Raw genomic sequence first — 13,441 nt, forward strand, 5'->3', positions numbered from 1 at the left:
AGGAAGACAGAAGAGCAGAGGGATAAGTCGGAATCCAGGCTGCCTACAGCTTCGTTGGAATGCCCGTCCTACTGGCCCCAAGTGAACCTGCTTGTAAAGCTCTGTGGGTTACCTTTTCCGCCTCCAGTTGGTGATCACCTGAGGGTAGAAGGAGACCGACCAGGCCACAAAGTAGATCCAGCCAATCACCTGGTTTATGATGCTGACGATGTTGCTGTGGATCACCAAGAAGCGTATCCTTGGGCTGGAGAGAATGTGGGGACCAGTGTGAGCTGGGGCTGGGGGTCTGGAAGAAACCCCACGTGCCGGCACTGGCTCCCTCCTCATCATTTAGGGCCCCCGCTGGTGGCCATCCTACCTGGTCTGGTTGGAGTGATTTCCATGCAGATAAGTGGTAACTTGTCCAACACTTTGAGACGTCACTCGAAAAGAGGAATTTGTTGTTCCAGGAGGCACCACGACCTGTTAGAAAACTGAATCAGGTCCAGAGCTCCATAGTTATTGGGACCTTTAGCGAACGTCCAGCTCCAAGCTATTCACTAGGGAATGGAGGGACAGGTCACACAAGCCCCTGCCTTCTAGGAACTTCCTAACAGGAGGGAGAAATGTTGGGCCAATCAGCCAACCGGATTTCCCCTACTCCAGTGTAGATGTTATGAGCAGAAGGGCCCTCCCTCCCCTGGCTTATCTCTTCCTCTCACTAGATATTTGATTTTGGACAAGTTATTTGAGCTCTGATCTCAGTTTGCTCATCTGTAAAAGGGGATGACACAAGAGTCTACCTTACAGGGTTGCTCTGAACGACATGATGTCCATAAAGCTTACGGCACTGACACAGCAAGCAGTGAACTGTTTACCATCACTACTACCCTATGATGACTGTTATTAACTCGACTTCCTCTACCATGGACAGCTTTTCCAGATCCACAGAGAGATGTCTGCCCCACGCCCAGCCTGGCTGCCAAGAGATGCAACACACCAGACACTGCAGGGAGAACACCTTTACTCTCATCTCTGTCCAGTGTTCCTCGAAAGCTCTGCTGTAACAAACTGGAGGCCTGCCTGTAATATCTGACCTCCCCATCACACCTCCTGATGCTCTTGAATTCTGAGTGAGGCAGGGAGCGGGATGAGACCTTCACTGGATCCCACTGTCCCCCTCCTCCCATCTCTCTGTTCCCTGGATCATGCCTGGGCCCCACCTTCCACCCATGTCGTGGGCACCGTGAAAATGGGGCTCACTGGGTTGCAGTGGCTTCTTCAGGGACCCTTGAATATGTATTTTGGCTCTTATCCCCTGAAATCAGGGGGCTTTGGCAGGACAATTGAAATGGTGCAAGTGGCTGCTGCAAAGCCTGCGATCCGATTCGTGGCCAGTGTCTTGTGAGCTTCATTTTCATGAAGCGTACTGCTCTTGGCTCTTATTTTCCTATCCTCATCAACACTTACTTTTAGCAGGATTTGCTGGCAACACTGTTTGTGTTTCTAAGTGGCCACCAAGTCCCTTCTGGAACTAGGCATCTGCCCTGTATCTGATCATGTGTCAGTACTGTTGGCTTGCTCAGTGGCTCAGAGCTGATTTGCAGCCCATTTCTACAACCACTCACGGCCTCCTGCTGAGCCTCAGGGCTACCACTTCATTCTGTGTTTATCTTCATTCCTGTGTTTATCTCTCATCTGTTTTTTTCCCCGTGAAGTAAGCCAGAAGGAAAAACATAAATACAGTATACTAACGCATATATATGGACTTTAGAAAGATGGTAACAATAACCCGGTGTACGAGACAGCAAAAGAGACACTGATTTATAGAACAGTCTTATGGACTCTGTGGGAGAGGGAGAGGGTGGGAAGATTTGGGAGAATGACATTGAAACATGTAAAATATCATGTAAGAAATGAGTTGCCAGTCCAGGTTCGATGCACGATACTGGATGCTTGGGGCTAGTGCACTGGGACGACCCAGAGGGATGGTATGGGGAGGGAGGAGGGAGGAGGGTTCAGGATGGGGAACACATGTATACCTGTGGCAGATTCATTTTGATATTTGGCAAAACTAATACAATTATGTAAAGTTTAAAAATAAAAAAAAAAAAGAACTGGAAAAAAAAAAAAAATCAAGTTGACTGGTAATTGGCTCGAATCCTCCGTTAGGAGGAAGCAGTGTTTATTAAGATATAAGTGTATAAAGGCTATAAATAGCTATTACTATTATGCCAGACAGCCTCTGGCACTGGTTTTTCCAGACACTCAACCAATGGAATCCCAGAAGGGAAATTTGCAAACTTTAATGTGGACCCAAATCATCTGGGGACTCTTACTCATATGCAGATTTTTAATCAGTAGGTCTGTGATAGGGTATTTCTAAAAGGTTTTAAGGGGGAGAGATAGATTAGGAGTCTGGGATTAACATATACACAGTATTGTATTATATATAAAATATATAACCAACCAGGGCCTACTGTATAACACAGGGAACTATAGTCAATATTTTGTAATAACCTATAAGGGAAAAGGATCTGAAAAAGAATATATATAAGAGAATAAATATTTGTGTGTATACCTAACAATCACTTTGCTGTACATACACCAGAAACTAACACAACACTGTAAATCAACTATACTTCCATTAAAAATAAAATTAAAAAAAAGTTTTAGAGCAAAGACAATGCTGCTGATCCATGGATGCTCTTTGAGGAGCAAGGTCTTAAAAAAATTCATCTTAAGAATTTGTTCTACATTCTCAGAACCATTTCTGCCTCACATTTTTTACCATCATCTTCCTAATTCCATCTTGATAGCATAAAACATCCATCGTCTAAGAGACTATCAAAGCCCCAGATCAGAGGTTTCTAGACTAACAGGTCAGGGGCAGCCCCCACAAACAAGGTGGCCTACTTCCACAAACTCTTAGTGAAAATGTGTTTTGTTATCTAGTCATTTTCTACCCATTCTGTTAAGATTCATTACTTACTTCATCAGGGAGCTGAAGGATAGTAACGTTTTTTGAACGAAATGTGATTTCAAAAGTGATCACCAAGGTTGCATTTAAAGGGCGCCTGTGGAGGACAAGAGTCTGGTTACTGCTGAGACGCTGGACTCCTTGAGATCTCAACCCGCCCTCTGGACTTTGTGGTGGGCCTGGCATATCTCAGGCAATTAGGGTGACGTAGTTTCACTTTCATGCATCGGAGAAGGAAATGGCAACCCACTCCAGTGTTCTTGCCTGGAGAATCCGAGGGACGGAGGAGCCTAGTGGGCTGCCGTCTATGGGGTCATACAGAGTCAGGCACGACTGAAGCGACAGCAGCAGCAGCAGGGCTATGTGCTTAGCCCTGGGGGTTTGAGAGGTGGGGTCCCTTTGGCCAAATGAGAACACAGCTGGTGGGAAATATTCTGTGAATGCCACACAAGGTGTTCAGAGGCCGACAGGAACATGGCATTTGCTCTCCTGGGAAAGACTTCCGAGAAGGGCCAGGCAGAGTCCCCAGAAAGTGATGAGACATGTCTGAGTGGGAGCAGCCTGTGGGGCTCAAGTCTGGGCTTAGAGGCCTGGAGTTAATCTGGAAGGGGGTGGGAGGCTGCTCAAGGACTCTGTGCTAAGGGGGATGATGCGTTGTATTTACAAGGTGTCAGTGTGCAGAAGTGGCAGTATCTGGGGATGGGATGCAGGTCTGTTAGGACGCCTTGGTGCCAAAGCTCTGGTTTAGATCAGACATCCTAGGAGAGGTGAGGAAAAGGGAGAAGGGTAAAGAGGGGGAAAAAAAACCCACTAGGATTCCAGACCTTCATCTTAAGGCATCCTCATGGCTGGGAGGCACAAGCTGGGGAAAGCAGGGAAGGGTAAGGAGGAGGTGGGCTCTCTGGCACAATCTGGACTAGGTGGGCACCCTTGTGCAGGAACCAGTAGAGGGCAGCTGGAGAGACTCTCAGATAAGGCTGACTGGGAGCACTACACAGTGGGATCCACCCAAGGGAGCTGGATGTCATCTCAGAAAGTGCTGCCAAGTGACTCAGCTCCTTCTCCCAACCTTCAGTCAGTCAATCAGTTCAGTCGCTCAGTCGTGTCCGACTTTTTGCGACCTCATGGACTGCAGCATACCAGGCTTCCCTGTCCATCACCAACTCCCAGAGCTTACTCAAACTCATGTTCATCAAGTAGGTGATGCCATCCAACCATCTCATTCTCTGTCATCCCCTTCTCCTTTTGCCTTCAATCTTTCCCAGCATCAGTTTCTTTTCTAATGAGTCAGTTCTTCGCATCAGGTGGCCAAAGTATTAGAGTTTCAGCTTCAGCATCAGTCTTTCCAAAGAACACCCAGGACTGATTTCCTTTAGAATGGACTGGTTGGATCTCCTTGCAGCCCAAGGGACTCTCAAGCGTCTTCTCCAACACCACAGTTCAAAAGCATCAATTCTTTGGTGCTCAGCTTTCTTTATAGTCCAACTCTCACATCCATACGTGACCACTGGAAAAACCATAGCTTTGACTAGACGGACCTTTGTTAGCAAAGTAATGTCTCTGCTTTTTAATGTGCTGTCTAGGTTGGTCACAGCTTTTCTTCCAAGCAGCAAGCGTCTTTTAATTTCATGGCTGCAGTCACCATCTGCAGTGATTTTGGAGCCCAGGAAAATAAAGTCTGTCACTGTTTCTATTGTTTCACCATCTATTTGCCATGAAGTGATGAGGCTGAATGCCATGATCTTAGTTTTCTGAATGTTGAGCTTTAAGCCAACTTTTTCATTCTCCTTTTTCACTTTCATCAAAAGGCTCTTTAATTCTTCTTCACTTTCTGCCATAAGGGTGGTATCATTTGCGTATCTGAGGTTACTGATATTTCTCCCACAATCTTGATCCCAGCTTGTGCTTCATCCAACCCAGCATTTCACATGATGTACTTTGCATATAAGTTAAATAAGCAGGGTGACAATATACAGCCTTGACATATTCCTTTCCCAATTTGGAGCCAGTCTGTTGTTCCATGTCCAGTTCTAACTGTTGCTTCCTGATCTCCAGATTTCTCAGGAGGCAGGTCAGGTGGTCTGGTATTTCCATCTCTTTAATAATTTTTCAGAGTTTGTTGTGATCCACACAGTCAAAGGCTTTGGCATAGTCAATAAAGCAGAAGTAGATGTTTTTCTGTAACTCTCTTGCTTTTTCAGTGATCCAATGGATGTTGGCAATTTGATCTCTGGATCCTTTGCCTTTTCTAAATCCAGCTTGAACATCTGGAAGTTCACGGTTCACATACTGTTGAAGCCTGGTTTGGAGAATTTTGAGCATTGCTTTGCTAGCATGTGCAATGAGTGCAATTGTGCAGTAGTTTGAGCGTTCTTTGGCATTGCCTTTCTTTGAGATTGGAATGAAAACTGACCTTTTCCAGTCCTGTGGCCACTGCTGAGTCTTCCAGATTTGCTGGCATATTGAGTGTAGCACTTTCACATCATCGTTTAGGATTTGAAATAGCTCAACTAGAATTCCATCACCTCCACTAGCAATCTTCAGGATTCTCTTCAAATATTTAGAGCCTTGCAAAGGACTACTTTGAAGTCCAGCATCAACTGCTGGTCACTCAAGGAGCTAAGAAAAAGGCTCATGTGTCTTCCCCTTCCTGCCAGAAACAGTTTCATCAGTTGTGGGGGGAGAGAGAGATCTTGGGACCTCAATCTGCAGCCCAGGGCCGCTGCCTGTCTTTCCCTGGCTTGTCTTAATGTGAAGAGGCAAGGGCATCACTTAAAATATGAATATAGTGAGCAGGGGTCAGCCCTGACCCAGCCTTGGGGCAAATGGGCTGGGCCAAGGACAGAGCTGGGCCTGGGAAACTTACGGGAGGGAGATGCTGACGCTGGTGGAGCTTCCTTTTTCCAGCTTCACGATGGGAGGTACAGAGAAGTCAACTGTTGACTCTGGAACAACCCAAATCAATAACATGAGTCATTACGACTGAGAGCTCAGGCCCATGAAGCACTGGGAGGAGGGGCCCTGACACTTGAACTTACGCTTTATAACCACCTCTATCCCCCAGGCGAAGACCCTCGAGGTTCTGAGAAGCTAAGTAAGTGACTGGGAGGGAAATGCCCTCTTTATGCACTTTCTCCTCCTGCTGCCAGAGACAGAGGGAGACACAGGCCTGGCCAGGAGATGCTGTAGCTTATTCCTTCCCCACAGATGAGCTCTAATGGTCTGCAGGAGTCACCTAGAAATAGAAACCACAGAGCCCAAAAATTGGTCACAAAGGAATTCAGCCACGATCTGGGACTAGAACACGTGGGCTTAAACCACCTCTTCAGATAAAGCACAAGGGTTTCCTCTGTTCGTGGAGCTAAAATGGCCCTGCAGAACCAGTCCTGCCCCTTCCTGTAGTCTCAGAGAGACATCTTGTTTCAAAGAACTGCCTTTGGTTCCCTGTAAAAGCCCAGCTTACCCCATTCACTGATCCCCTTCTGGAGGCTGACCCTGCTGGGGACTTGGGGGAGACGGATGAACAACACAGAGTTTCACTACCGGAGATTTCTTCTTGGCATTAAGATGTTAACTCAGGAGGAGGTAGGCAGATAGGCCTCTGGGGTGAAGGAGGAAGCAGGTTTGGGAGGCCAAATACAGGGCAGTTGGCCACAGGAGTTACCTTCTCTGGGACTCCTCCTGTGTTCTCTGGGCAGCACCGCCCCATCCCTGCCCCCACCCCAGGTGTGTCTACTTCACTTCCCTCACCTGAGAGACTTCAGGGTGACTCACAGCCTAAGGTGTGATCATGAATCTAGACTGGGCTGGGAAGGGGGCCCACAGGAGAAAGTAGGTGCTCCATTTGATGAACATGGTTCGTTCCGGAGGCTGTGGCTGAAGGTGAGGCCCAGGTCTTCCCCTCCCCAGACCCCTCAAATGCAGAAGATGAAGAAATGAAATTTTAGATGCTCAGGTTGGGAAGGAATTTAAAAGTTCCCTAATTTGACCTCCACTGTCTGAGCTCCTTCTCAATACTCCTCCCTGGCAGTTTCTCTTCCTCTGGCTGGACACCTGGGCCAGTGGCAGAGGAGGGGAGGGAGGAGATGGGGAAGAGGCAGGGAAAAGGAAGAGTAAACTCATCTCCCACAAGGGAACTGGCAGCCTGAAACTCACACTCTGGGGCCTGGCTCTGGGACCTGGGGCCTCTCAGCTCTGCCTGAGCCACCTTCTCCCTGCCAGCCCCACGCGGGAATGCAGGTGCAGGCTCTGTCCTCACAGGACTTTAGCCCAAGATGGGAGGCAGTTAGGAAGCTGGCATCATACAGTATCCCAGAAAAGCACATTTTAGAGTCTGCTCCGGGGCAGGAGGCTCTGGATACCACGTTGGAATAATCAAATGAGACTCCCTGAAGGCTCCTCCAAGAAGGGCCTTTGCTTTTTAAAAACGAATCCTCATTGGCATCTCTCCCACTCCACACCAGCCACTGCCGTTCTCTAATTACTACACCAGTGAGAGGTGGGCAACGTGACGCCTACTGTAGACAGAAGAAAACAGAAAATCCCAAGAGGGGAACTGTCGTGTCCACACAGCTCAGAAATGGTAGAGGCAGGATGCAAACCTAGGGCGGCTTCGGGTCCAGGGCTCAGGTCCTTGCCACTAGGTGGCAGCACTTCTAGGGTCCACCCACAGCCGGCAGGGGCAAAAAACACTGAAGGTGAGTGAGCTCACTATGTGCTGCTGCTGCTAAGTCGATTCAGTCGTGTCCGACTCTGTGCGACTCCATAGACGGCAGCCCAACAGGCTCCCCTGTCCCTGGGATTCTCCAGGCAAGAACACTGGAGTGGGTTGCCATTTCCTTCTCCAGCTTAGTCGCTCAGTTGTGTCCAACTCCTTGCGACCCCATGGAATGTAGCCCACCAGGCTCCTATGTCTATGGGGATTCTCTAAGCAAGAACACTGAAGTGGGTTGCCAAGCTCTCCTCCAGGGGATCTTCCCAACCCAGGGATCAAAACCCAGGTCTCCAGCATTGCAGGTGGATTCTTTACCATCTGAGCCACCAGGAAGTCCATCACATATATCAAGGGCTAACTCGGTGCCAGGTCTTTTCATTAATTTTTTTAATTCTGACAACTATGAAGCAGACTCTTTCAGTCCCTGGAGGAGAGGAGGGCCTGGCAACCCACCTCAGCGTTCCTGCCTGGAGAAAGCTCACCATAGGCCCTCCCTATTGTTCAGTCCCTCAGTCCTGTCTCTTTGCGACCCCATGGACTGCAGCATCCCTGCAGTCCCTGTCCTGCACCATCTCCTGGAGTTTGCTCAAAATCATGTCCACTGAGTCAATGATGCCATCCAGCCATCTTATCCTCTGTTGCCCCCTTCTTTTCCAGCCCTCAATCTTCCCCAGCATCAGTCTTTTCCATTGAGTCAGCTCCCTGACCACTCCCCAAAGCAAAGACAAGACAGGCAGGGTAGAATAAAGTCAGAAACCCAATTCTAGCTCCTTGATTTTATGGTGGTTTCTGACTATTCCTTTATAACATTTAGGAAAAAAGACTCAGTGACACAATGCAGCATGGGTCCCAGTCTCGTTACTTGGTGGCTGTGTGACTTTGGGAGAGACTTCTACCCTCTCTGGGCCTGTTAGCCCTCTGTACAATCGAGTAGTAGCAGCTGAATTTGTTCTTTCCGAGGGCAATGAATTAGTATGACTAATGGAACTTTATTTAAAGCAAGCCAAGGTGCATGCGTGCACACTTTTGGGCCTTAGTCCCAGAGAATATGACCCAGCAGGTCTGGAGTTGGGGCTCTGGCATCCGTACTGAAGAACACTAGGCTCCATGGTGTTCTTTCTTTCTTGGAAGAAACCTCTTCTTTCTCGGAAATTGCTTCCCCACAAGCAATTCCCCACAAGTCACGCCTTCCCCACAAGGTGTGCCTGCAAAGTAACATGACTGATTGTTTAACAAACCTGGAAGAGCTGATCAGATGACCAGTGTTTGCTCAGAGACTCAAGAGCCCAAATGACTAGCAGTGGAACCACTGCGCGTTAGCACTTGGCAAGCTTCGGCAAGGGTTTGCATAGTTTGTGCAAGGTTAATTTGGAAACTTTGGTTGGGGGTTTTAAGATGTAGTTGCTTTTTTTTTTTAATTTATGGCCACACTGTGAAGCTCATGGGATCTTAGTTCTCCAACTGGGGACTGAACCCAGGCACCTGGTTGTGAAAGCACGGAGTCCTAACCACCAGGAAACTTCCAAGATGTACTTTTAAAAAAATTATTTTCATTTTATTTTTTGGCCTCATTGAGTGGCATGCAGGATCTTAGTTCCCCAAACAGGGATCGAACCCATGCCTCCTGAAATGGAAGTGTGGATTCTTACCACTGGGCTTCCAGGGAAGTCCCTGTATTTGATTTTTTTTTAAATTTATTTTTATTTTTTCTAGTTCTACCAGTTTATTGCTACCAACCCGTGACCCTCCACCCTCATGCACACGTGCTCAGTCATGTAACCCCATGGACTGCAGCCTGCCAGGCTCCTCTGTCCATGGACTTTTCCAGGCAAGAATACTGGAGTGGGTTGCCATTTCCTTCTCCACCTGTATTTGATTTTTGACAACAGCCAGATGATCAAAATAATGGGCCTGGTGTCACTGGAGGCTTTACACAGCGTTCATGGAAAGAATTTCAGCAATGTTTGGGCAATGGAAAATTGATGGTATAATACAGGCCTTTAAAGGGCCCTGCCCTGAAGGTCACGCCTCACAAGGATACACAAACCCTGATGTGTTTTTCGATAACCAGCCCAGATTCTGTAAGGCCCCTAGCCCTGCTGAGCCCAGTTCCTCTGTCCTTCTCTAAGGGAAGGGCTCTGTCATCTTACCAGGGGATGCTGGGCAGGCTCCTCAGGTGTCTTTGCTTGGCAGAACCAGGTAACAAGGTGGCCACCTCAGCTGCTTCTGCAGCATCTCCCAGGACCCATAAGTCACTCTGTGAGGTCCACGGGGTGGAACACAAGCTCTTCTCTACAGACATTATAGCAGATTTTTGGAGCTCCACAGTTTGACTTTGGTGATACAGAAAAGGGAAAAGCGCCCCCAGGGCAGAAGGTCAATTATTTGTGAACCATTTGGCTCCCTGTAAAACTCCTGGACTCCAGACCTCGGTCTGTTCCACCACCTGGGTGGCCACCTAGCCAAGAGGCAGATGGACACATGCTGTCTGGATGGTCCTAAACCTTTGGCTGCAAACAAGTAAGGCTACCTCCTCCATTTCGCTCTACACAGCAGATAACCCATTTCTAGACTTACCACATTTCTCTATGAGCTGCAGGGGGAAAAGGATAAAAATAACCAGCCACCTCCTTATCATGTTCCTTGATTTCGATGAACTAGGAAGAAACACAAAGAGGAAGAGAAGTTCAGGTTAAAGTAGGATCTGCTTAGCAACAAGTGGACAATAAGCCACCTGGAACCATGCATGGACAGTTCATAAAGGACTTTCACTTCACACCTGTGACCTCACAGGCTTTGCATCACCAGCTTGGAGAAAAGGTTTAGAGAGAATCTATCTTTCTTTGATATGTGGGGAAATGGGCTCTGAGAGGCTCAGTGGGTTGTGTAAGGCCCTACCCTGAGGAAGTGGGCAAATGCTGAATTTTTCCCTCTTCAACTGTTTTGTGCAACCTAGACAACAGAAAGAAAGATGCAGCCTTATTGGCTGGGGGTTCTTTTATTTTTCACAAGATATTAAAACCGTAGTCAGATATTTGACTCCATGAACCTATAAACTTTAAGGAAAAATTTTTTCTTTAACTAGCTTTATTTATTTTTGGCTGTGCAGGGTCTTCACCGCTAGTTGCAGTGAGTGGGAGCTACTCTCTGGTTGCGGTGTGCGGGCTTCTCATTGTGGTGGCTTTTCTTGTGGAGAACAGACTCTAGGGTGCGAGGGCTTTGGTAGTTGCAGCATGTGGGCTCAGCAGTTAATTCTTGGGCTCTAGAGCACAGGCCCAATAGCTGTGGTGCACAGGCTTAGTTGCTGTGAAGCATGTGGGATCTTCCTGGATCAGGGATCAAACCCCTGTCTCCTGCACTGGCAGGCGAATTCTTTACCACTGAGCCACCAGGGAAGCCCCAAACCTTAAGGAAATTAACTTTATTTCCTGTCCTGGGAGAAGCGTCTATAGGTTAATGCCACCAACAGACTCTTGATTAGGAGTCATTTTTCATTTGACAGGTGTCACTTTTCTGGGACCAGCAGGGATCACTGACAAAGGGGACCTGGTGTGGAACAAACCCCAGATCAGTCCTGGAGCAGTTTATTGGTTAAGTGAAGGAGATGGGTTGCTGTGTACCCATAACCCCCACGCATGAGAGGTGAACCAAAGGTCAGGAGGGGGCAGATCAGCATAAATATCTATAACTTGGTTTCTACATGCTGCTTTAGTGTACAAAAGCTTTCCCACCTTCCAGCATCCACCTCCCCACTCTCTGGCCTCTGCTGGGTGCCTTGTCCTTGGCCCTGTATTCCCATGCTCCCTTCTCCTCAGCTTTCTGTACGATGACCTGCAGGAAATTGCTCTCTGGTCTATGTAGAATGACCTCCCCCCACCCAACCTCTTCTTGCCACTCTCTGCTCTCCACACCTGCTTATGTCCTCAAGCTCAGGGTTTAGTCTGTCCCCCAGGGCAGATTCTGGGTTTTCTTTGAGGACTCAGACGTGCAGAATCAGGCCTAACTGGCTCCTCCTTCATTCCACAGGAGTGGAATGTAGACTGCGGACCTCAAATTCTTGGACAACAAAAGTTCCCTGGTCCCAAAGGCTGACACATGTGGGAGGAAAGACATCAGGAGAGATAGAGACCTTGAGAGATATGTGGTCGAATAAAATGTTCAAAAAAGATCAAGTTAATAATTACACAAAAACTAGTGTCTTCCAAATGCTACAAAGTAGAAATGGAGAATTTCATCATTATGGGCTCTGTGTGGCATGCTGCTCCCCCAGATGCCAATTGCTTCAAGAAGTCTCCCACTCCCAATCCCCTCCCCAGGGCTCCCTGGGGTGAGGGGTCTCCTGAGGCAGCTTCACTTGGTCAGGTATCCAGTTAATTCTGTCACCTGTTCCACCATCTGGAACTCCCTAGATCGTCTTCTCTTGGAGAAGTAATACAGGGAGTGGCAAGGAACGTGTGTCCTGGAGAGTGACTGCACAGGTTTGAACCCGAGCTCCCCATTTATGAGTTGGGCTACTTTGGGGCGTTACTTGATCGCCTCAAGCTCCAATTTCCTAAAGTGAAAACAGGGACAGTGGAAACTAAATCACAGGATGTAGATGAAAAATGAAGCACGATTTGTGGCCCCTTCATGCATGCATGCATGCATGTTCTCAGCTGTGTCTGACTCTTGGCCACCCCCATGGACTGTCTGTAGCCCGCCTGGCCCTTCTGTCCATGGGATTTCCCAGGCAAGAATACTGGAGTGGGTTGCCATTTCCACCTCCAGGGGATCTTTCCCACCCAGGGACTGAACCCACATTTCCTGCGTCTCCTGCATTGGCAGGTGGAATCTTTCCCACCAGCCACCTGGGAAGTCCATAGCCCTTTTATAAGCAGTATTACAATTTCAAGAGGGAGAGGTTGGTAAGAAAAAACGGTTGAGAAACAATGCTCTAAAGTATTGATAAATACAACCCTTGTCGAGGGCATTTAGCAAGCTCTCACAAGGCCTACGTTATTTCCCTCAACACTGTTGAAAGAGGCAGGGCCCAGTACTCCCCGCTTGCTCCAGACTGAAAGCCTCGGAGAACGGAGTGGGGTTTCGTCCGGCCGGCGCTCAGCACCTTGGAGCCCAGGCCGGCGCTCAGCACCTCAAAAAGAGTTCCTGAAGTGGTCTGTCCTCTCAGTGTTTCCCCTCTGGAAAGCCATCTGCAAACTCTGCCACCGGATTCAAGCGACAACTAAGCAGAAGGCGGGGAAGGGGCGCTAACCTACAGTGGAACGGAGCCTCCAAAACCATCCTGGCAGCCCGGTGCCCCCTGCCTCCGCTCGCTACTACCAGAGCCCTTCAACCCGGGGGCTGTCCGGTGCCGAGAGGCCGGGACTGGTGGCCGGTGAAGGAACCCTGGCGCGGCTGAGGGAGGCTGGATGCGCGGCAGGCTGCCCAACTGACTTGCTGTGCCAGTCTCTGGACCTCAGGGGGTCCGCCTGGGAAATGAAGCGGGGAAGCCGAGGGAGGCTTTCGGGGCCGCGTCGGCTCTCACCTGAGGTCCTCTAGGCTCAGGGCATCGACCAGATGGAACGAGGCAGTCGTCTCGGACTGTACCCGCTTCCCGGGGTCGGCTTGACATACCGTGAGGGCGGGCCAGAAGTCACCTGACCCGAGCCGCCTGATTCGCGGACTACGGGCCTCGGCGCGATGCAACCTGGGAGCTGTAGTTTTCCCGGGCCTCAGTGAGACACCTAGGGGTTGGTGAGGAGCGGAGGGGCTCAGGCAACTTGGCAGGG

At 48.9% G+C, this 13,441-nt stretch overlaps 1 protein-coding gene across 2 annotated transcripts in view; it reads right to left on the reverse strand.

Moving 5' to 3' along the window:
• Positions 1-13,318, reverse strand: part of CTNS (cystinosin, lysosomal cystine transporter) — a 19,613-nt gene extending 6,295 nt beyond the window's left edge. For both annotated transcript variants that reach the window (XM_010847475.1, XM_010847476.1), the window contains exons 1-6: positions 13,198-13,318; positions 10,251-10,330; positions 5,826-5,904; positions 2,972-3,056; positions 359-462; positions 113-244 (exon numbers count right to left, since the gene is read on the reverse strand). In XM_010847475.1, the coding sequence (XP_010845777.1) occupies positions 113-244; positions 359-462; positions 2,972-3,056; positions 5,826-5,904; positions 10,251-10,311 (461 nt within the window). In that variant the 5' untranslated portion in view covers positions 10,312-10,330; positions 13,198-13,318. The remainder of the gene's footprint in view (positions 1-112; positions 245-358; positions 463-2,971; positions 3,057-5,825; positions 5,905-10,250; positions 10,331-13,197) is intronic.
• Positions 13,319-13,441: the final 123 nt, after the last annotated feature.

The sequence above is a fragment of the Bison bison genome, unplaced genomic scaffold (genome assembly GCF_000754665.1).
Source record: "Bison bison bison isolate TAMUID 2011002044 unplaced genomic scaffold, Bison_UMD1.0 scf7180017864249, whole genome shotgun sequence".
NCBI lineage: Eukaryota > Metazoa > Chordata > Mammalia > Artiodactyla > Bovidae > Bison > Bison bison.